We start from the raw sequence: 23,332 nt of genomic DNA on the forward strand, positions 1-23,332 counted from the left end.
TTGCAAACTGCCAGTGGTTCTACCATTCTCGGGTCTGGAGGGTGGTGGCCCTCTTCCCACAGCTCCACTAGGCAGTGCCCCAGTAGGGACTCTGTATGAGAATTCCAACCCTACATTTCCCTTTGGCACTGACCTAGTAGAGTCTCTCTATGAGGCTTCGCCCCTGCAGCAGGCTTCTGCCTGGACATCCAGGCTTTCCAAGACATCCTGTGAAGTCTAGGGGGAAGCTGCCAAGCCTCTTTCATGCCTGCATTCTGTGTGCCTGCAGACTTAACACCACATCATAGCCACTAAGATTTATGGTGGCTTGTACTCTCTGGAGCAGCAGCCCAAGCTGTACCTGTGGCCCTGTGAGCCATGGCTGGAGCTGGAGCAGCCTGGATGTGAGGAGCAGTGTGCTGAGGCTGCACAGGGCAGTAGTGCCCTGGACCTAGCCCCCCAAATCATTTTTTTCGCTTAGGCCTCTGGGCTTTTGATGGGGAGGGGGGTGCTGCCTAGAAGATCTCTGAAATGCCTTTGAGGCCTTTTTCCCATGTCTTGGATATTTGCGCTTGGCTCCCTCTTAGTTATGCTAATCTCTCTAGCAAGTGGTTGCTCCACAGCCTGCTTGTATTCCTCTCCTGAAAATGCTTTTTCTTTCTCTGCCACATGGCTAAGCTGCAAATTTTCCAAACTCGTACATTCTGCTTCCCTTTTACATATAAGTTCCAACTTTATTTCTTTGCTCCAGTATCTGATCATAGGCTTGAATGCTTTGCTGTTTAGAAATTTCTTCCATCAGATAGCTACCTTAGGTCATCACTCTTAAATTCAAACTTCCACAGATCCCTAGGGCATGAACACAACGCAGCTAAGATCTTTGCTAAGGCATAAAATTGGTGACCTTTACTCCAGTTTCCAATAAATTCTTCATTTCTATCTGAGATCTCATCAGCCTGGCCTTTACTGTCCGTATCTATCAGCATTTTAGTCACAACCACTTAACAAGTCTCTAAGAAGTTCCAAACTTTCCCTCATCTTCCTATCTTCTTCTAAGCCCTCCAAACTCATCTGACCTCTGCCCATTACCCAGTTCCAAAGCTGCTTCCATACTTTCAAGTGTGTTAATAGCAACACTCCACTCTCAGTACCAGTTTTCTGTGTTAGGCTGCTTGCATTGCTCTAAAGGAGTACCTGAGACTGGGTAATATATTTTAAAAAGAAAGAGTTTAATTGGCTCTCAGTTCTGCAGGCTGTACAAGAAGCATGGCATTGGCCTCTGCTTCTGGTGAGGGCCTCAGAAAGTTTACAATCAAGGCAAAAGCCAAAGAGGGAGCAAGTATGTCACAGGACAAGAGCAAGAATGAGAGTTGGGGGGTGAGGAGGTGCCACACTCTTTTAAACAACTAGGTCTCACGTGAACTAACTGAGCAAGAACTCACTCATCACCTAGGGGGTGGTGCTAAGCCATTTATGGGGGATCCGTCCCTGTGATCCAATACTTCCCACCAGGGTCCACCTGTAGCATGGGGTATCACATTTCTTTTCTTTTTCTTTTTTTTTTTTTGAGATGGAGTCTTGCTCTGTCACCCAGGCTGGAGTGCAGTGGCACAATCTCGGCTCACTGCGAGCTCCGCCTCCTGGGTTCACGCCATTCTCCTGCCTCAGCCTCCAGAGTAGCTGGGACTACAGGCACCTGCCACTGTGCCCGGCTAATTTTTTTGTATTTTTAGTAGAGACGGGATTTCACCGTGTTAGCCAGGATGGTCTCTAGCTCCTGACCTCGGGGGGATCATATTTCAATGTGAGATTTGGAGGGCACAAACATCCAGACTGTATCACTAAGCACATTTCTTTAAGTCTTTAATTTCTGAGCCTTATTTTCCTCACCCATAATGTAGAATAGTAATATATACATTGTAAGGTTTTATGGAATTAAATAAGGTAGTGAGTGAAGTTCCCAATATACTCTAAGAACTTAGCATTATTATTACAACACCTACTATTATCGTAATTTCCTGTATATAGTGAAGTGTGGAGGAGGACTGAGCTTTGGATTGCAGCCACATGTAGGGAGCAGGAAGTGGGGGCAGGAAAAATATTCATGAAGAAGTAGCTTAAGGCTGGGGGAGAGAGAGAAGAATCATGGAACATGATAGGAAGATAATTTCTTGGCCAGGTCAATATAATGTCATGCTCCTGCATGGCCAAAGGTAACAGGACTTAGACAAAAAGCCATTAACTTGAGTCACAGATTCACCTCTGCAAACATTTCAGAACTCTGCCAGGGACTTCACTACGCTTGAGGAACACAAAGGTGACCAGGAGGCCATTGATAATGGCAAAGGGGAATGGGTAAAGGGCAGATTTCAAGAGGCAGGAAGTGGGTGATAAGAAAATGTGGGCAGCAGGTTCAAACTATTTATTTAAAGAAATTTGGTAGAAGTTAAGCATGTCCAGCTGATGCAGGGCAGGCAAGTCCCAAAGTGGAGCTTAGCCTACCTGGGTTCTTGGCTTTGCCCAGGAAAGAATTCAAGGGCAAGCCAGAGGTAGAAGAAAACAGCTTTATTGAAGAGGCAGTGTTATAGCTCCGTGACTGCTCTTGCAGAGCAGGGCTACCCTGTAGGCAGAGAATAGCAGCTTAGGCAGTTTTGCATCATATTTATACCCACTTTCAATTGCATGCAGATTAAGGGGAGGTTTATGCAGAAATTTCTAGGGAAGGGGTAGTAATCATTGGGTCATTGCCCAATGATAGTAAGGGATGGTAACTCCCAGAAGTTGCCATAGCAATGGTAAATTGACATGGTACACTGATTGAAGTCTGATTGAAGGCTGGTTTCACCCCAGCCCTGTTTTAGCTAGTTCTCAGTCTGGTCTGATGTCTCAGCCCCGCCTCTGGAGTCAAGTCCTACCTCCTACCTCACAGCTACTAGTGAATTTATGCAGTAGGTTTTCAGTTTCAACACTTTCATAGCAGTGGTTTTAGTACTTCTTTTGTTACCAAAACATTAGAGGTTCAGTCTAGGTCCTGTTGCTTGTTGCATGGAAAGCCAATCACTGAGACAACAAGTATTACCAGGAAAGAAGGCTTCAATCAGGTGCTATAGCCAAGAAGATGGGAGATCAGTCTCAAATCCATCTCCCTGACTGACTAAAATTAGGGATTTAGGCTGGATGTAGTGGCTTATGCATATAATCCCAGCACTTTGAGAGGCCAAGGTGGGAGGATCACTTGAGACCAGGAGTTTGAGACCAGCCTGGACAACATAGTAAGACTCCTGTCTCTACAAAGAATAAAAAAAAATCAGCCGGGTGTAGTGGTCCACAACTGTATTCCCAGCTACTCGGGAGGGAAGATTGCTTGAGTCTGGGAGGCTGAGGCTGCAGTGAGCCATGATTTCACCACTGCATTCCAGCCTGGGTGACAGAGTGAGACCCTGCCTCAGAATAAAATAAAATAAATAAAATAAAAATTAGGGGTTTATATAGCAGGGAATAAATGTAACCATATGGGGGAAAACAGGAATTAGGGAGGAGTATGGAAGAGGAGTTGGTCAACACACATCAGGTGGTTGGTTAGGCAATCACAAATGGGGAGGGGTCTAGCATGTCATAGTGCAGATGCAGTGATCTGGCAAGTTTCAGCCCCTTGATACTGTCAGGGAGGCCTGATGGTTTGGTTCTTGAGAAGGGTTCTCAGATAAAACAAATGTAACTTTCTCAAGTTTCAAGACTGGAAAGGTAAATTTCTATGTTTATTCAAAATAAACCATAAACATCAGTTCTGTGGGACAATTGGGCCAGTTTCACTTTGATTCATCCCTGAATTATTACTGTAACCTGCATGAAAATTCAGTTCTTAGTCATGGACTCAGCATTTTTTTATAGATTTCCACACGTTTGAGTAAGTGGAACGTTCAATTCCCGCACCAGAGTTCCAACTCCCTGACAGCTCATTTCGCCATTGAGAGTCCTGAATTTACTCCATATTCAACGGCAGATTGCTGACTAAGAACCTCCTCTGCTTTCGTGGAGTCTCTGAATTTATAATTCATCAGCTACCACTAAAGTCATGTTCATTGCCATCCAAAACTATTTTTCAAAGACCATTTATCTAGATTTCTGAACATGAATTTTCTGCTGTACTTACTCACCTGGCGTTTACAAACTGTGTTTTATTTTGGGGTAACTCTGGTTCTGTTTACATCTTATCTACCCAGGCAGATTGTAAACCCTTGAGGGTAGAACCACTTGCACTTTTCATCTTTCACAGAGTGGACTTGAAATACATTTTTCTTGAAGCACTGACTGAGGTTGATTGCAATCTCATGCATTCATGTTTTGTAAAAAATATTTTCCCCATTGACTGGTTTTTAAATTATAAAGTCATTTTTGCTTATTAAAAAAAGAAGTCAGACCAGTCATGGTGGCTCAAGCCTGTAATCCCAGCACTTTGGGAGGCTGAGGCTGGCAGATCTCTTGAGCTCAGGAGTTCGAGACCAGCCTGGTCAACATGGTGAAACCCTGTCCCTACAAAAATAACAAAAATTAGCTGGGGGTGGTAGCACACACCTGTAGTCCCAGCTATTCAGGAGGCTGAGGTGGGAGAATTGATGAGCCCAAGGAGGTATGTGCCACCACCCCCAGCTAATGGACCAACCCTGTCTCTACCAAAAATATATAAAGAAATTAGCCAGGCATGGTGGCACATGCATGTAGTCCCAGCTACTTGGGAGGCTGAGGTGGGAGGATGGCTTGAGTCTGGGGGTGCTGAGGTTGCAGTGAGCCATGATCATGCCACTGCATTAGAGCCTGGGCGACAGAATGAGACCCTGTCTCAAAAAAAAAAAAAAAAAAAGAAAGAAAAGAAAAGACATTTTCTCTGGGTTTTAAATCCTGCATTTGGAATTCCAGTTATGCCTTGGAGAAGAGAGGTTTTGTGAGTCTGACTCTGGGTGTGTGTGCGTGTCTAATGTATGCTCGGCAACTAAATTGGTTCTACCATTTCTCTAAATGACAAATTTGGTTTTTCATACTTTGTTATCAACAAACTTTAAACTCCAAATGCTCCTCTCTAAAATATACTATTTCTGCTAATGCCATACCCTTGCAGACTGAGTCCTGCTGAGAAAACCTTAGAATGGGACCAGGTTATAAATCAGAAATAATTGATTTTAGGGTTTTATTACCTGCAGCAAGGTATCATTTATTCTTAGAGACAGTGCAGTGATTTCTCAGACGTTGGGCAGAGAAGGAATGTGGCAAGACTGACTTCTGACTCTGGGATCTTAGCACTTGTGATCTGGAGGGCTAAAGAGCTACAGCTGGGGAATTACTCTTTCCATTTGTAAACAAGAGTGTAGACATTCAGGCATAAATGACTGAGAACAGATTTTGTTGAAGTAGATGAGAACTTGGAACAATAGAGCCATCATTGAGTTATACAAGAGGTCACCTCCATACATCTGCCTCCCTAACCTTGACCTCTCTTTTTATGAGTACAATTTTGCAACCAAGAAAGTTATGCAAACAACCCAAACCACTTGGCAAATAACATTAGAGCTGAATGCACTAGAACTCTCTTGGCCTTAAAAAACTGTTAGGTTCACATGCCTGGCAGTGGGTTCTTCCATGTCTAACCACTGCACTGATGGCCTCGTCTCCCATCTCCAGAAGCCTAGCAGTGTGTCAGTGGGTGAATCTCAAATTGAGATGGGATTTGACACCTTGGAGTTTTACAGACCAGAGACTTGGGACCCAGGAATGCGTGAATCCTGCCTTGCCAATCACATCCTCCCCCTTAGTTCCCCAGAGAGCTGCGTACACAAAGAACAAAAACATTATGAGAGTCAAGATCCAGAGAAGCTCTCTTATCCCATGAATTGGGCCTGTGGTTAGCTGATTAATGGAAAACATCATTCAGAGAGGAGAATCCTAAAAAACTGCGTATGCAGACCCATCTTAGTCATTTTATTTTTATTTAAAACACATAAACGTATACTTAGTAAAAATTACTTTTATGCTTTTAAAAAATACTAATTTTAAGTTGAAGAAAAAAATATATTTACAAATCTTTTTTTTTTTTTTTTGAGACAGGGTATAATTCTGTTGCCCAGATTGGAGTGCAGTGGCGTGATCTTGGTTCACTGCAGCCTCAATCTCCCAAACTCAAGCAATCCTCCCACCTCAGCCTCCTGAGTAGCTGGGACCACAGGTGCATGCCACCATGCCCAGCTAATTTTTGTATTTTTTGTAGAGTTGCGGTCTCGCTATGTATCCCACGCTGGTCTCGAACCCCTGGGCTCAAGCAGTCTGCCTACCTCGGCCTCCCAAAGTGCTGGGATTATATAAAAATCTTTTTTGCATAAACCATACCCATAATGTGTTGTCTATGATTTTTTAGTTTTGGTTTCTTTAAACTGGAGCAAGGATTTCAAGACATCTGTAAAGCAGTCTAACAGCAGAACTCTTGTAAATTTTAATGGAAAATTTCCCAATGTTTTACATTTGTTTTATCCATGCCTGGTTCTATAGCAATTTTGGTTAGCAAATTGCTTTAATTTTTTCCAAAGCTTTCAACAAAATTTTTATTTTTAAAAACTCAATTTCTTTTAGTGCTTATATTTTATTTTTTTAAATTTTGTTTATTTATTTTGAGGCAGAGTTTTGCTTTGTCGCCCAGGCTGGAGTGCAGTGGCACAATCTCAGCTCACTGCTACCTCCATTCCTGGGCTCAAGCAATCTTCCCACCTCAGCCTCCAGAGTAAATGCAACAACAGGTGCCCACCATCATACCTGGCTAATTTTTGTATTTTTAGTAGAGATGGGGTTTCACCATGTTGGCCAGGCTGGTCTTGAGCTCTTAGACTCAAGTGATCCACCCGCCTTGGCCTCCCAAAGTGTTGGGATTACAGGTGTGAGCTGCCATTTTTTTTTTGTTTTTTGTTTTGTTTTGTTTTGTTTTGTTTTGTTTTGTTTTTGAGACGTAGTCTCGCACTGTCGCCCAGGCTGGAGTGCAGTGGCACAATCTCGGCTCGCTGCAACCTCCGCCTCCCAGATTCAAATGATTCTCCCGCTTCAGCCTCCTGAGTAACTGGGATTACAGGCACCTGCCACCACACCCAGCTATTTTTTGTATTTTTATTAGAGACAGGGTTTCGCCATGTTGGCCAGGCTGGTGTCGAACTCCTGACCTCCGGTGATCCACCCTCGTTGGCCTCCCAAAGTGCTGGGATTACAGGTGTGAACCACCATGCCTGGCCTAGACTGAAACTTAATGAAGCTTTGAAGCAAAAGAATAAACGTAATACAGGTTATTACCCTTTACAAATCTTCTGTGTTTCCCTTTGCATCTTTTTATTACTATGCTAAATATGTCATTATCTTCTCCATGCATGGTTTTGCTTTTTAAAATTTTACATATGTATTAATTTTGTAGATTCTATTTCCTTGTTATTATTTACACACTTTTGATATTAATATATCCTAAAACATTGTAGGGAGTACTTTTTTTTTTATTATTAATTTTTTTTGCATACAAAAACAATAAACATTTTCTAAAAATACATACAAACAAAAAGATGCGTATCAAACATATTAGGAAGGTTGCACCTGGGAAGTTGGGGAATAGAAATGGGGGTGGGAGTTAAAATAAATGAGAGAGGGACTTTATATGGATCAGTGATAATAACTCAATCCTCTATTTGACAAAGAAGAGGGAGAAGGAAGAGGAAGAAAAAGAAAGTGGGATAAAGGATCAGAAAGGGAGGAAAATAGAAAAAATTAGAGTATGACTCCAGGGTAGACCTGTTTTGTTGTCATTGAGTTGGTTGGTTGGTTTGTCTGTTGTATTCTTCATGTTTCGCCAAGTTGGCCAGACTGGTCTCGAACTCCTAGCCTGAAGTGATCAACCCGCCTCGCCCCCCAGAGTGCCGGGACCACAGGCGTGAGCCACCACGTCCAGCCCCCACATTGCTTCTGGCCTCCGTGGTAGACCTCCCAGACGGAGAGGCCAGGCAGAGGAGCTCCTCACTTCTACCCAGACACGGGGCGGCCGGGCAGAGGGGCTCCTCACTTCCCAGACGGGGCGGCCAGGCAGAGACGCTCCTCGCTTCTTCCCAGACGATAGGTGGCCGGGCAGAGGCGCTCCTCACTTCCCAGACGATGGGTGGTCGGGCAGAGGCGCTCCCCACTTCCCAGACGATGGGTGGCCGGGCAGAGGCGCTCCTCACTTCCCAGACGATGGGCGGCCAGGCAGAGGCGCTCCTCACCTCCCAGACGATGGGTGGCCGGGCAGAGGCACTCCTCACTTCCCAGATGGGGCAGCCGGGCAGAGGCGCTCCTCACTTTCCAGACGATGGGTGGCCGGGCAGAGGCGCTCCTCACCTCCCAGATGATGGGTGGCCGGGCAGAGGCGCTCCTCACCTCCCAGACGATGGGTGGCCGGGCAGAGGCACTCCTCACCTCCCAGACGGGGCGGCCGGGCAGAGGCGCTCCTCACTTCTTCCCGGACGGGGCGGCCGGGCAGAGGCGCTCCTCACTTCCTCCTCGACGGGGCGGCCGGGCAGAGGCGCTCCTCACTTCCCAGACGGTGGGTGGCCGGGCAGAGGCACTCCTCACTTCCCAGACGGGGCGGCCGGGCAGAGGCGCTCCTCACTTCCCAGACAGGGTGGCCGGGCAGAGGCGCTCCTCACTTCCCAGACGATGGGAGGCCGGGCAGAGGCGCTTCTCACTTCCCAGACGATGGGTGGCCGGGCAGAGGCGCTCCTCACTTCCCAGACGGGGCGGCCGGGCAGAGGCGCTCCTCACTTCCCAGACGGGGTGGCCAGGCAGAGGCGCTCCTCACTTCCCAGACGGTGGGTGGCCGGGCAGAGGCGCTCCTCACTTCCCAGACGGTGGGTGGCCGGGCAGAGGCGCTCCTCACTTCCCAGACGGTGGGTGGCCGGGCAGAGGCGCTCCTCACTTCCCAGACGATGGGTGGCGGGGCAGAGGTGCTCCTCACTTCTTCCCGGATGGGGCGGCCGGGCAGAGGCACTCCTCACTTCTTCCCGGATGGGGCGCCCGGGCAGAGGCGCTCCTCAGTTCTTCCCGGACGGGGCAGCCAGGCAGAGGCGCTCCTCACTTCCTCCCGGACGGGGCGGCCGGGCAGAGGCGCTCCTCACTTCCCAGACGATGGGTGGCCGGGCAGAGGTGCTCCTCACTTCTTCCCGGATGGGGCGGCCGGGCAGAGGCACTCCTCACTTCTTCCCGGATGGGGCGCCCGGGCAGAGGCGCTCCTCATTTCTTCCCGGATGGGGCGGCCGGGCAGAGGCACTCCTCACTTCCCAGACGGGGCGGCCGGGCAGAGGCGCTCCTCACTTCTTCCCAGACGGGGCGGCCGGGCAGAGGCGCTCCTCACTTCTTCCCGGACGGGGCGGCCGGGCAGAGGCGCTCCTCATTTCTTCCCGGACGGGGTGGCCGGGCAGAGGCGCTCCTCACTTCCCAGACGGGGCGGCCGGGCAGAGGCGCTCCTCACTTCTTCCCGGACGGGGCGGCCGGGCAGAGGCGCTCCTCACTTCTTCCCGGACGGGGCGGCCGGGCAGAGGCGCTCCTCACTTCTTCCCGGACGGGGCGGCCGGGCAGAGGCGCTCCTCACTTCTTCCCGGACGGGGTGGCCGGACAGAGGCGCTGCTCACTTCCCAGACGGGGCGGCCGGGCAGAGGCACTCCTCACTTCCCAGACGGGGCGGCCGGGCAGAGGCGCTCCTCACTTCCCAGACGGGGCGGCCGGGCAGAGGCGCTCCTCACTTCCCAGACGGTGGGTGGCCGGGCAGAGGCGCTCCTCACTTCCCAGACGATGGGTGGCCGGGCAGAGGCGCTCCTCACTTCTTCCCGGATGGGGCGGCCGGGCAGAGGCGCTCCTCACTTCTTCCCGGATGGGGCGGCCGGGCAGAGGCGCTCCTCACTTCCTCCCGGACGGGGCGGCTGGGCAGAGGCGCTCCTCACCTCCCAGACGATGGGAGGCCGGGCAGAGGCGCTCCTCACTTCCCAGACAATGGGTGGCCGGGCAGAGGCGCTCCTCACCTCCCAGACGGGGCGGCCGGGCAGAGGCGCTCCTCACTTCCCAGACGGGGCGGCCGGGCAGAGGCGCTCCCCACCTCCCAGACGGTGGGTGGCCGGGCAGAGGCGCTCCTCACCTCCCAGACGGTGGGTGGCCGGGCAGAGGCGCTCCTCACCTCCCAGACGGTGGGTGGCCGGGCAGAGGCGCTCCCCACCTCCCAGACGGTGGGTGGCCGGGCAGAGGCGCTCCCCACCTCCCAGACGGTGGGTGGCCGGGCAGAGGCGCTCCCCACCTCCCAGACGGTGGGTGGCCGGGCAGAGGCGCTCCCCACCTCCCAGACGGTGGGTGGCCGGGCAGAGGCGCTCCCCACCTCCCAGACGGTGGGTGGCCGGGCAGAGGCGCTCCTCACCTCCCAGACGGTGGGTGGCCGGGCAGAGGCGCTCCTCACTTCCCAGACGGGGTTGCCGGGCAGAGGCGCTCCTCACTTCCCAGACGGTGGGTGGCCGGGCAGAGGCGCTCCTCACTTCCCAGACGGTGGGTGGCCGGGCAGAGGCGCTCCTCACTTCCCAGACGGGGCGGCCAGGCAGAGGTGCTCCTCACCTCCCAGACGGGGCGGCCGGGCAGAGGCGCTCCCCACCTTCCAAATGGGGCGGCGGCCGGGCAGGGGCTGCAATCCCAGCACCCTGGCAGGCCAAGGCAGGCGGCCGGGGGGAAGAGGCTGCCGCGAGGCCAGACCACGCCACCGCACTCCAGCCCGGGCAACACCGAGCACTGGGTGAGCGAGACTCCGCCTGTAGTCCCAGTACCTCGGGAGGCTGAGGCGGGCAGAGCACTCGGCGTCAGGAGCTGGCGACCAGCGTGGCCAAGATGGCGAACGCGTGCCTGCATCCAAAGGAGAAAAGGCAGGCAGCGGTGGCGCGCACCGGCAGTGTCTGGCAGTCGGCGGCGCGGGCAGCAGCAAGCCGAGTAGATTGCAGCCTGCGCCAGAGAGGGAGGGAAAGAAAAGAAAGAAAGAAAGAAAGAAAGAAAGAAAGAGAGAGAGAGAGAGAGAGAGAGAGAGAGAGAAGGAAGGAAGGAAGGAAAGGAGGGAGGGAGGGAGGGAGGGAAGGAAGGAAGGAAGGAAGGAAGGAAGGAAGGAAGGAAGGAAGGAAGGACTTTTTTTTGAAAAGGGACTGGTCTTAAGCTCCTGAAGGAAGGAAGGAAGGAAGGAAGGACTTTTTTTTGAAAAGGGACTGGTCTTAAGCTCCTGAGCTCAAATGATTGCCCTGCCTCAGTCTCCCAAGTAGCTGGGATTTCCAAAAACTTTTTTTTTTTTTTGAGACAGGGTCTTGCTCTGTCAACCCCAGAGTTGACCCTAGGTGCACTCTCTTTTTCTCATTTCACCTCTAATCCAACAGGAATCCTGTTAGCCCCACCTTCGGTATTTACCAGGTGTATTAGTTTGCTAGAGCTATGCTTTGGTTTGGATATGGTTTGTTTGGCTTCACCAAATCTCATGTTGAAATTTGACCTCTGTGGCCAGGCGCGGTGGCTCACGCCTGTAATCCCAGCACTTTGGGAGGAGGCTGAGGCGGGTGGATCTCTTGAGCTCAGAAGTTTGAGGCCAGCCTGGCCCACATGGCGAAATCTCGTTCCTACTAAAAATATAAAAATTAGCCAGATGTGGTGGCGCGCACCTGCAGTCCCAGCTACTTGGACAGCTGAGGCAGGAGGATCACTTGAACCCAGGAGGTTGAGGCTGCAGTGAGCAGAGGTGGTGCCATTGCACTCCAGCCTGGGTGACAAAGTGAGACCCTGTCTCAAAAAAAAAAAAAAAAGAAAGAAAGAAAGAAAAGAAATTTGATCCCCAGTGTTGGAGGTGGGACCTGCTGGAAAGTGTTTGGGTCATAGGGACAGATCTCTTCTTATAAGAACACCAGTCATATTGAATTAGAGCACACCACCCGAATGAGCACATTTTAACTTGGTTACTTCTGCAAAGATCCTATTTCCAAATAAGGCCACACTCATAGGTACCCGGGTTTAGGACTCCAACATGTCTTTTTGGGGGACATAATTCAACCCATAACTTCCAGAACACCACTCCCCCTCATCCCCTGCAACATCCTGGTTTAAGCCTCCACCCTTCCTCCCTGGGATTGCTGGAGTCACTTTCTTACTGGTTTTCTACTCTCACATTTGCCTTGTCTGTCTATTCTTGACTTATGGGTCCAGAACCCTGCAGTGACTCCCAACTCATTCAGACTAAAAGCTGAGGTCCTTGCATGGCCCATGTGTCCCTCCTGACTGCCCCCTTCTCATCTCCCCCCTCTCTCCCTCCTCCAGCCACCCTGGCCTCTTTGCTGATCCTCCAGCCCACCAGGCCGAGTCCCACCTCCTGGCCTTCGCACTTCCTGTTTCTTTTGCCCAAGATGCTCTCTCCCAGATCTCCTCATGGCTCGTATTTTAGTCAACACTCTTCTTAACCACCCACCTTCTCAGGGAGGCCTTTCCTGACCACCTCTATTACATCCCACCTGCTACCCACTCCGCCACTGACCCTACTCCTATTCATTGTTTTGTTTTTCTCCAGAATTTTCTTTATCTCCTAATAGACTATGCTATTTACTTATTTTAATTCTTATCTGTTCCCTACTTCCACCATCATTATCCAAATATACGCTCCTTGGGGGATGGAATTTTGGATTATTTTGTTACTTGTTCTATCCCTAGCACCTAAAACAGGACCTGGTGCATAGTAGGTACTCAGGAAATATTTGTGGAACTAATGAAAAATCAGCTAGTGTATTTTCTCATACATTGTTAAACCTTTTACCCTTATTCAATGTTCATCTTATTTTCTAGGATTTTTTGTTGTTATTGTAAACAATGCTATTAATAGCTTATTGTATATAATTTCACCCTTTTCCCAGCTATTTCTTTGGGTTTCACGTCCAGGGTGAACATTGTCAAATTGCCTTCCAAAAGGATCTTTCTCAATTTATAATGCCCCCACCATTAATAACGCTGCTGCCTTTCTACCACTGGGTTTTATCTCATCTTATTTTTGCCAGTTTACTAGGTGTAAGTGCACCTTGTGATGATTTTGATTTGCAATTCTTTAACTTTTAAATACAATTGTTCACATGTTCTTTAGTTTACTTCCTATATCTTCCTATATGAATTGCCTGATATAGACTCCTGATTTTTTTTGGGGGGGGGGGCAGAGAACTTGGGTTCATATCTGTTTATCCTGCTCTTTTTGGGCGCAATAACATTAATCCTAATTAATATCTGTTATCAGTATGCCCTCATCCTACCATTCCCTTTTCCTCTGTTTGCATTTCTAATTCTGAATGTGTTTTATTCTCTCCAGCTGTGGACTACTGTGCCTCAGAAAACCACGGATGTGAACATGAGTGTGTAAATGCTGATGGCTCCTACCTTTGCCAGTGCCATGAAGGATTTGCTCTTAACCCAGATAAAAAAACGTGCACAAGTAAGTTACACACACATGCACACACAGAGAAATATTTGATGTTATTGCTCTGGTGACTGTGACCGTGGAAATCTCTCAAGTATAGATTAGCATATAATTATGTCATGGGGGTCTAATACCTTTTGCCCCATTCCTCCTCTGTCAGGACTTTCATGACTTGACTTAAGACCATAGACCACTGTATCTCAACATCACTATTCAAGGAATATGATGAAGGCACCATGTGTAGGACTGTTCCTTCAGCATCTGCTGAGCATGCTGACGATCAGACCAACTTACTTCCTGCTAACTCAGCCTGACTGTGCCCATCAGCACTAACAGGGCTTGAGATGTTTTCATTGAAGCTTTGTGGCTTGTGGGCTTTAGCTCTGACTCCACACAAGAAAATCGCTGAGCCAAAAAGAATCGTAAGTGGTTTGTTCTGGTGGACAGCAGTTTGCAAAGAACTGCTCATTTTTTGTTTGAGCTATTTAGTTCAATTTGATTTTAACTGTGTACATAAAAATCAGAATTAATTTCAGCTCCCAAAATCTGAACATAAAATTCTATAAACTAAAGATGAACATTAGTTTTGCAAAAAAGATAATAACTAGTTGCAAAAAGATTCCAAAAGTGTTCTAATAAATATAAAGGTACATCAGGAGACTTAAGGGATTGTGTATGGATTATTATCATTCTATAGGGAGGATCACTTGAGAAAAGCTTTCTTGTTAAGTATTAGGGCCAAGCATTTATAAAAAGTGGACTTTAATAACAATCTAGAATAAGGTAAGGCACCTCAGAGACAGGCATCAGTGAGAAAACAGGATTTTAATTCATAAAAATTCATGTACAACCTTTCTAAAATGTATTCACTATGTAAAACAGGATACATCTGCACAAAACCTTTTTCAACATGAACTTACTTCTTACCCTTCAATACCTAAATATCAGCAGCTTACAAACACCAGAGCTGGAGGTGTGGGTGATGTATGGAACTATAAGGGACACATTAGGTCAAAAGCATACATTTCTGGAGCCCCAACCATGTGCCAATAGAAATGAGTAAGGCAAGGTCCTTAATGGAGAAGATACTGTGGCTGAGTCTTGGAGGTGGAGCTGTCATTCACTAGGCAGAAAAGGGTGAGATGGGGGTTCCAGGAGAAGGAAAGAAGTTGAAGATGTGAACCAGGCAGAGAACTGTAGTCTCCATGCCCCGTGCATGACTGGCATATACAGTGGTTTATTTGTTTTGTTTATTGAAAGAGTAAGTAAATGAATGAGTGGGATGCTGTGTTCCTGGTCTCCCTTCCCTTCTGAGTATTCTGAACTGTAAAATAGCAGCCTGTGCTGTCGTTGTGGTTGGGGAGTTGTGGTTGTTGGGCTGATGAGTCAGTGTTCCTCATCAAAGAGGAGGCCGTGGGCTGCCAGCAGTCGGCCTTGGTTCTAATCCCAGCTTCTCTGCTTTTTCTCTTGATGATCTTGGGCAACTTACTTATGCCTCAGTTTTCTCAGTTACAGTACAGGATGATAATACTGCCTACTGCATAGCATTATTCTTTCCTTTTTTTTTTTTTTTTTTTTGACACTGGGTCTTACTCTGTCACCCAGGCTGGAGAGCAGTGATGCAATTGCGGCTCACTGCAACCTGCACCTCCTGGGTTCAAGCAATTCCCCCACCTCAGCCTCCCGTGTGGCTGACTACAGGCTCGCACCACCATACCCAGCTAATTTTTTTGGTATTTTTTGATAGCAATGGTGTTTCACCATATTAGCCAGGCTGGTGTCGAATCCCTGACCTCAGGTGATCCACCCACCTCAGCCTCTCAAAGTGCTGGGAATACAGGCATGAGCCACAGCACCTCGCCATAGCATAATCTTGAAGACTAAATGAGGCTGGGCACAGTGGCTCATGCCTGTAATCCCAGCACTTTGGGAAGAGAAGGAGGAGGATTACTTGAGCCCAGGAGTTTGAGACCAGCCCTGGTAATATGGACGGACCCTATTTCTACAAAAACTTTTTTTTTTTTTTTTTTTTAATTAGCCAGGTATGGTGACAAGTGTCTGTACTCCCAGCTACTTGGGAGGCTCAGGTGGGAAGATCACTAGTTGAGCCTGGGAGGTTGGGGCTGTAGTGAGTCATGATGGCACCACTGCACTCCAGCCTGGATGACACAGTAAGACCTTGTCTTAAAAAAAAAAAAAGGCTAAAAAGGGACGATGTGGGTTTCAAAGACCTTATTATCATTATGTTTTTTAGAAATAGGATCTTGCTCTGTCACCCATGCTGGAATGTAGTGGTACAATCCTAGCTCACTGCAGCTTCCAACTCCTGGGCTCAAGCAATCCTCCTACCTCAGCCTCCCAAAGTGCTGGGATTATGGTCATCATGAGCCACCACACCTGGCCTCCAAAACTCTAAAAAAATGAGTATTTACTGTGCATATACCACATGCCTGAGCTACATTTAAAGGTACAAAAAACATTCAAGATTTCCACTGCAAGCTGGTGAGGGACCTTAGCCATAGCCACACTGGAGAGCTGAGTCATGATGCCAGGAGTTATGTGACCAAGGGCCTACAGTGTGATGCAGCCAGGACCACAGCAGGAATTAGAGGAAGGAGACCAGTTAGACCAGAACAGGTGAGATGCTGCCTTGCAGGGATGAGGACTGGAGAAAAACACATATCCTAGCCAGTCTCCTACCTGCCTCTCCAGACTGCACACACTGGCTGGGGTCACCTGATTTCTACCCCAGCACCAGCCCTAGTTCCCAGAGTGGCACCAGCTTCCCCACCCTGTGGCTCAGCATGCCTCCTGTCCCAGATCCCCAGCCCAGGGTGGTGCAGGCAAGGAGGGTGTTGGAGCCCTGGAATCAGACCCTGGAAGTAGATACCGCAGCATAGTGAGACTGGGAGAGGAGGTTTGGCTAGGAGCCACAGGAGGGGCTGATCCAGCTGTGAGGTCTCACCAGCTAGGCAGCAAGCCCAGCAGTACAGTTGTCAGAATCAAGATCCAGAAGTGGGCCACCCCAATGCGTGGGCAGGGAAGAGTGCTGGGAGATTGGAGGGTTCGTGCAGGCAGCCTCAGGGCAGTGCATCCCTTAGAAGAGCCCTCTTCCCACCGTGCTTGGGGTGGGCAGGAGCCAGACCCGGGAGGAAGGAGACAAGAGGAAGAAAGGAGACAGAGTACTTGGAAAGCTAAGAGTAGAAAATAAGGCAAAAGCCCAGTCGTAAGAATGAAACACTCAGGAGTGCTCCAGATCTGTAGTGGGGACAAGAACTGAGAAATAGAGACCAGTTAAAATTACAGAAGCAGGATAGAGGCAGAAGCTCAGAACCAGGGCAGCCACCCTGTTAGTGAGTACCAAGGCCTCCCACCAGCTTCCAGCCAAGTCGGCCTGGTTACTGCTGTGATGTTGAAAGATTTTTTTGTAAAATTCTACTTCTTATAAACTTGCAAAAAATAAAATAAACTCAGTTTCTTAAATTTCAGCCTATATTTTTAACCAAAGTATATTTGACAGCGAATCCAATTAGTAAGTGTGCAATTATTATCTAAAAAAAGGTAGACTAGTCAATGTAATAAACCGAGCATGGTTAATTTATGATTAAGCCAAAATGTACATAATAGAGCTTTATGTTCATGAACCAGTATTATAATTTGAAATATGTGAGTGGTGTTCAAAAAAGCACTACCTTTATATCAATTTCTTACCCTAGAGCAGCCCATCCAAATCTAGAAGGGAGAAAGGTGGAAACACACAGGTACTATCAGTTTGCAAAATGTTAGCAAGACTTTTCTTTTTCTGGTATTGTTATAAAACATACATAATAGAAAATTTACCACTGTACCCATTCAGTGGCATTAAATACATTCACGTTGTGAAAAACGCATATCCTAGCCTGTCTCTTTCCTGCCTCTCCAGACCACACCCCCTGGCTGGGGTCACCTGATTTCCACCCAGCTGTAACTATCCTCACCATCCATCTCCAGAACTTTTCATCATCCCAAACTGAAACGCTGTACCCATTGAACAATAACTCCCCATTGCCTGCCCTGTCAACCACCATTCTACTTTCTGTCTGTGAATTTCACCACTCTCGGTATTTCATGTAAGTGGGATTATACGGTATTTGTCCTTTGCTGTCTAACATATTTCACTTAGCATAATGTCCTCAAGGTTTATCTGTGTTGTAGTATATATTAGAATTTCCTTCCTTTTTAAGACTGCATAATTTTCAATTATATGTATATACCCCATTTTGTTTATTCATCTGTTGATGGACATTTGGGCTACTTCCACCTTTTGCCTATTGTGAATAATGCTACTATAAACATGAGTGTTCGAGTCCTTGCTTTCAGTTCTTCTGGGTTTTTATACCCAGAAGTGGAATTGCTGGTCCTATGGTAGCAAGACTTTTTGAGATCTAGACTGAAACCCTTATTCTTGAGCCAAGCATGACAAAGAATACTCTCAGATATCCAGGGTCTTTTCACCAGAAAGATCTATAGAGGACTTCAGTCTGCTGGACAGGGATTCATGTCTTTGGTAGCAAGGAGACTGTGGGCTTTGAGTCTAATGCTTAATCATCTAATGCCTGTAATGATGAATAAAGGCAATTGTGGACACCATCTTTTGCATGTTGCCATTTATTATTTGCATGTTTGGAGGTCATTATACTCATTGTTTTTCAGTCTCCAGTAATAACTTGGTTGACATTTCCATCCTTATTTTTCAAATAAGAATGCTTTGCACAGAGTAAGGCACTGAATGAATATTTTTGTGTTTGCACTAAAAACAAAACACAGAAGGAAGTAAACTTTTTAAAGTAGAGATGGGGTCTGCTATGTTGCTCAGGTTGGACTAGACCTCCTGACCTCAAGTGATTCTCCCAGCTTGGCCTTCCAAAGTGCTGAGATTACAGGATGAGCCACCATTCCTGACCAGAAATAATTTTATACTGAATCAGCAATAGAAGAACTACAAAGTATCAGTTGTCAGGTTTCTTGGCCAGGGCATAGTTAACATACTGAGTGCCACTACCTTCCTACAGCCTGTAATATGCCACTTTTGTGACTCCCTATGTGCATAAATCAAACACTTTCAGCTGGAAGAGGCTTTAAAGTTCAACCTAGTTCTTGCCCAACTATCCATCCTACAATACTCTCACTGTGCCGTCATCCAACCTGCATTTGAATACCCCCACTGACAGGATATTCACTATACCCCATGGTAGTTCATTCCACTTTGTATAGCTCTGACTCTTAGAAAGTGATTCCCTAGACTGAGCTGATATCTATTTCCTTGCTCTTAGAAACGAACAAAACAAATTTGGCTACTTGCATTCTTTGTGGCCACTAAGAATGAGTCATATCAGAGTAACTTTATTTCATTTAGTAGACTAGCCAGGCATGGAAAATGTAGTAGTGACCCATCTAAATTTTAATAGGCATTTGACCAATTTGTGTGTGGAGAAATTTGTGCTCAATGAATGATTGGTTGGGTTTGTAACTGGCCGAATGTCTGTAACCACAGGATGCTAATTGTTGAACTGAGATCCTCCTAGAAGGAGGTTTTTAAACAGCTTGCTGGGAAGAAGCCTTATGGAGGGATGAGAGCTGTCTTCCATTCATAGTGTCCCCCATGTTGCTTCTTGGTGTGCCATGTGTATGTATCAAACCCTCAAAAACACACTCCAGTAAGAGTAATACCAATAACCTTTTATTCATTCCACAAATATTTGTTGAGTATCTACTATGTGTCAGATATGACTGTAGACACTGGGCATGCAGTAATAAATTAAACAGACCAAAAAAAACCCCACCAGTATCTGTCCTTATGGAGCCTACATTCTATTGGAGCAGGATAAGAGAATACTACAGGTCTCAACCGCAAAGTAATACTAGTCTTTGATTAAAGATTTGAAGGCAGTGAGAGAGGGAGGAAACCTTTGAGACAGAGGTAGAACTGAAATTCTATGAAATAAAATGATCTGTGATACTATCACATAGCACCAGTACAAAATGGATATGTTTTAGTCCATTTGTGTTGCTATAAAGGAACACCTGAGACTGGGTAATTTATAAAGAAAATAAGGTTTATTTGGCTCATGATTCTGCTGGTGGGAAGATTGGGCATCTAGTGAAAGCCTAAGGCTGCTTCCACTCACAGCGGGAGGTGATGTGGAGCCCACGTGTGCAGAGATCACATGGTGAGAGAGGAAGCAAGAGAGAAAGGATGGGGAGGTGCCAGGTTCTTTTTAACAACCAGCTGTCATAAGAACTAACAGAGCAAATGTACTCATTACTGTGAGGTCAGCACCAAGCTATTCATTAGGGATTCCCCACCATGACCCAAACACCTCCCATTAAGCCCCACCTCCAACACTGGGGATTAAATTTTAACATGAAGTTTATGGGAACAAATATCCAAACTGTAGCAGATATGCACACCTGAAGCTATATATATATTGTTTTCAGCAATGTTCCCTGATTATGTTCTTCTCCAAATCACAGGACACTTCCCACATTGTTCTTTTTTTGTACATTATTTGGGCTGTTTTCCATGGCAACTAGTTTCACAAAGTACAAATGTACAAATGTGTACATTTATTTTTAGTACTTTTTCTGATTACAAAAGTAATACAGGTTCATTGAGGGAAACTGGTTCCTATAGAAGTGAAATTCTATGAAATAAAATGATCTGTGATACTATCACCCAGAGAAAACCACTGTTTTTGTGTTTTGTTTTGCTTTTTGAGACGGGGTTCTCACCATGTTGCCCAGGCTGGTCTTGATCTCCTGAGCTCAAGCAGTCCTTCTGCCTTGGTCTCCCAAGTGTTGAGATTATAGGCACACACTACTGCACCTAGCTGATAAACCAGTTGTTTATGCCAATTTGGAACATTTCTCTCCAGTCTTTTTTTAATGTATGTGTATGGATTTATTTTTATAGAGTTGAGATCATGTAGTATAACAATAAATCATAAGCATTTTGACATGTCACTTAAACGTTATCAAAAACATTTTAATGTCTGTGTAAAATTCTATTATATGTATATGTCAGAATGTGTTCAGGTTTTTTTGGCTGCTCAAATAATATTGTGATAAACGTTCTTATGCTTGAATCTTTTTTTCTGATCATTTTCTTAGGAACACAACAAAAAAGGAAATTTATTGAGTGAAAGGCAATTAACATTTTTAAGGCTTTGATACATATGCAAAATTATTTTCCAAAAACATTTATACCCTACCATCAGTGTTTAAGGGGGCAATTTTTATTTTTAAATTAAATTAAATTATTGATGATTTCAATAGGTTTTTGGGGAACAGGTGGTGTTTGGTTACATGGACAAGTTCTTCAGTGGTGATTCTGAGATTTTGGTGCAACCATCACCTGAGCAGGATACATAGTACCCAATGTGTAGTCTTTTATCCCTCACCACCCTCCCACCCCAAGTCCATTGTATCATTCTTATGCCTTTGCATCCTCATAGCTTAGCTCTCATTTAAAAGTGAGAAGTGGGATATTTGGTTTTCCATTCCTGAGTTACTTCACTTAGAATAATGGTCTCCAACTCCATCTAGGTTGCTGCAAATGCCATTCTTTTGTTCCTTTTTTATGGCTGAGTAGTATTCCGTGGTGTATATAGACACTGTATTTTCTTTATCCACTTGTCGATTGATGGGCATTGGGGCTGGTTCCATATTTTTGCAATTGAAAATTGTATTGTTATAAACATGCGTGTGCAAGTATCTTTTTCATATAATGACTTAATTTCCCATGGGTAGATACTCAGTAGTGGGATTGCTGGATCAAATGGTAGATCTACTTTTAGTTTTAGTTTTTTTTTTTTTTTTTGAGATGGAGTTTCTCTCTGTCACCCAGGCTGGAGTGCAGTGGCGTGATCTCGGCTCACTGCAAGCTCCATCTCCAGGGTTCACGCCATTCTCCTGCCTCAGCCTCCCGAGTAGCTGGGACTACAGGCGCCCGCCACCACACCTGGCTAATTTTTTTTTTTTTTTTTTTGTATTTTTAGTATAGACAGGGTTTCATCGTGTTAGCCAGGATGGTCTCAATCTCCTGACCTTGTGATCCACCTGCCTCAGCCTCTCAAAGTGCTGGGATTACAGGCGTGAGCCACCGCACCCGGCCTACTTTTAGTTCTTTAAGGAATCTCTACATTGCTTTCCATAGTTGTTGTACTAGTTTACATTCCCACCAGCAGTGCAAAAGGAATTTGTCCATTTCATCTTAACACATGGACACATGATAGGGAACAACACACACCGGGGCCTGTAGCAAGGAGCGGGGAGAGGGAAAGCATCCGGAAGAATAGCTAATGGATGCTGGGCTTAATACCTGGGTGATGCGCTGATCTGTGCAGCAAACCAACATGGCACACATTTACCTAACAAACCTGCACATCCTGCACATATACCCTAGAACTTAAAATAAAAGTTGGAGGAAAAAAAAGTGTTTCTTAAGGGGGCAATTCTTAAAAATTTTGCTGATTTTCTAGGAGAAAATTTCTTCTTGCTTTTTTATTATGTCTTTAATACCTGTTCTTCATAAAATCATCCAATTATATATACCTAATTTATAAATGTATGTTTATTCATTATTTGATTAATGAATATTTTCCAATATAAGTGATTGTAAGGGACTCTTACAAATTTCATGAAGCAGGGACTGTGCCTCTTTGTTCAACGCTGATCCTAGTGCCTGCCCTATGGTAAATGCTCAGAGAATATTTACTGAATGAATGAACAGGGAAGTTAACATGTCTTCATATATTAGACATTCAAGAGAGAGGGAATGATAAAGATCTGAGCTAAAATAAAAGGAATAGAAGACATAAATCAATAGAGAAAATTGGTAAAAAACCAAAATGTGGTTTTTTTTTAGAAGATTAATAAAATTGATAAATGTCTAACCAGACTAGTCAAGGAAGAAAAAAGAGAGAAGACACAAATTACTAACATCAGGAATGAGAAAGTGGACATCAATACATATCCTATAAACTTTGAAGGATAATAAAGGCCAAGCATGGTGGATCATGCCTGTAATCTGAACACTGTGGGAGGCCAAAGCAGAAGGATCGCTTGAGGCAAGGAGTTAAAGACCAGCCTGGGCAACATAGAGCCCATCTCCACCAAAAAAAAAAAAAATACACACACACACACACACACACATATGTATACACACATACATATATATATACAGAAAAATAATAAACAAGTTTATGCCAATAACTTTGACAACTTAGATGAAATGGACAAATTCCTTGAAAGACACAAACTACTAAAGTTTACCCAAGAATAAATAGAGGCTGGGCATGGTGGCTCATACCTGTAATCCCAGAACTTTGGGAGGCTTAGGTGGGAGGATTGCTTGAGGCCAGGAGTTCTAGATCAGCCTGAGTAACATAGCAAGACCCCATCTCTACAAAAAATAAATTAACTGGGCATGGTGGCAAGTGCCTGTAGTCCCAGCTACTCGAAAGGCTGAAGCAGGAGGGTTGCTTGAGCCCAGGAGGTTGAGGCTTCAGTAAGCCATGATCACACCACTGCACTCCAGCCTGGGCAACGGAGTGAGACCCTGTCCCCCCACTGACCAAAAACAAAAGAATATAGTCTGAATAGATCTCTATCTATTAAAAGAAATGGAATTTGCACTTTAAAACCTTCCCACAGAGAAGATTTCAAACCTAGTTGGCTTAACTGGTGAATTCTACCAAAAATTTGAAGAAAAACTAATACTAATTCTACACAAATTATTCCAAAAAAATGAAGAAGAAAGAACAATTTTCAACTCATCCTATGAGGCTATCATTACCCTGATACCCAAAC

General features: G+C 46.1%; 1 protein-coding gene and 1 long non-coding RNA gene across 6 annotated transcripts in view; one reads left to right on the forward strand and one right to left on the reverse strand.

Moving 5' to 3' along the window:
- Positions 1-23,332, forward strand: part of MATN2 (matrilin 2) — a 172,319-nt gene that overhangs the window by 101,292 nt on the left and 47,695 nt on the right. For all 5 annotated transcript variants that reach the window (XM_055286856.2, XM_055286858.2, XM_055286860.2 and 2 more), the window contains exon 6: positions 13,376-13,498. In XM_055286856.2, the coding sequence (XP_055142831.1) occupies positions 13,376-13,498 (123 nt within the window). The remainder of the gene's footprint in view (positions 1-13,375; positions 13,499-23,332) is intronic.
- Positions 7,660-8,881, reverse strand: LOC134737172 (uncharacterized). The gene is made up of 2 exons (XR_010121818.1): positions 8,754-8,881; positions 7,660-7,977 (listed from the first exon to the last, which is right to left on the reverse strand). It is a non-coding gene; the product is annotated as an uncharacterized lncRNA (long non-coding RNA).

This window comes from Symphalangus syndactylus, chromosome 7 (assembly GCF_028878055.3).
Source record: "Symphalangus syndactylus isolate Jambi chromosome 7, NHGRI_mSymSyn1-v2.1_pri, whole genome shotgun sequence".
Taxonomy (NCBI): Eukaryota; Metazoa; Chordata; class Mammalia; order Primates; family Hylobatidae; genus Symphalangus; species Symphalangus syndactylus.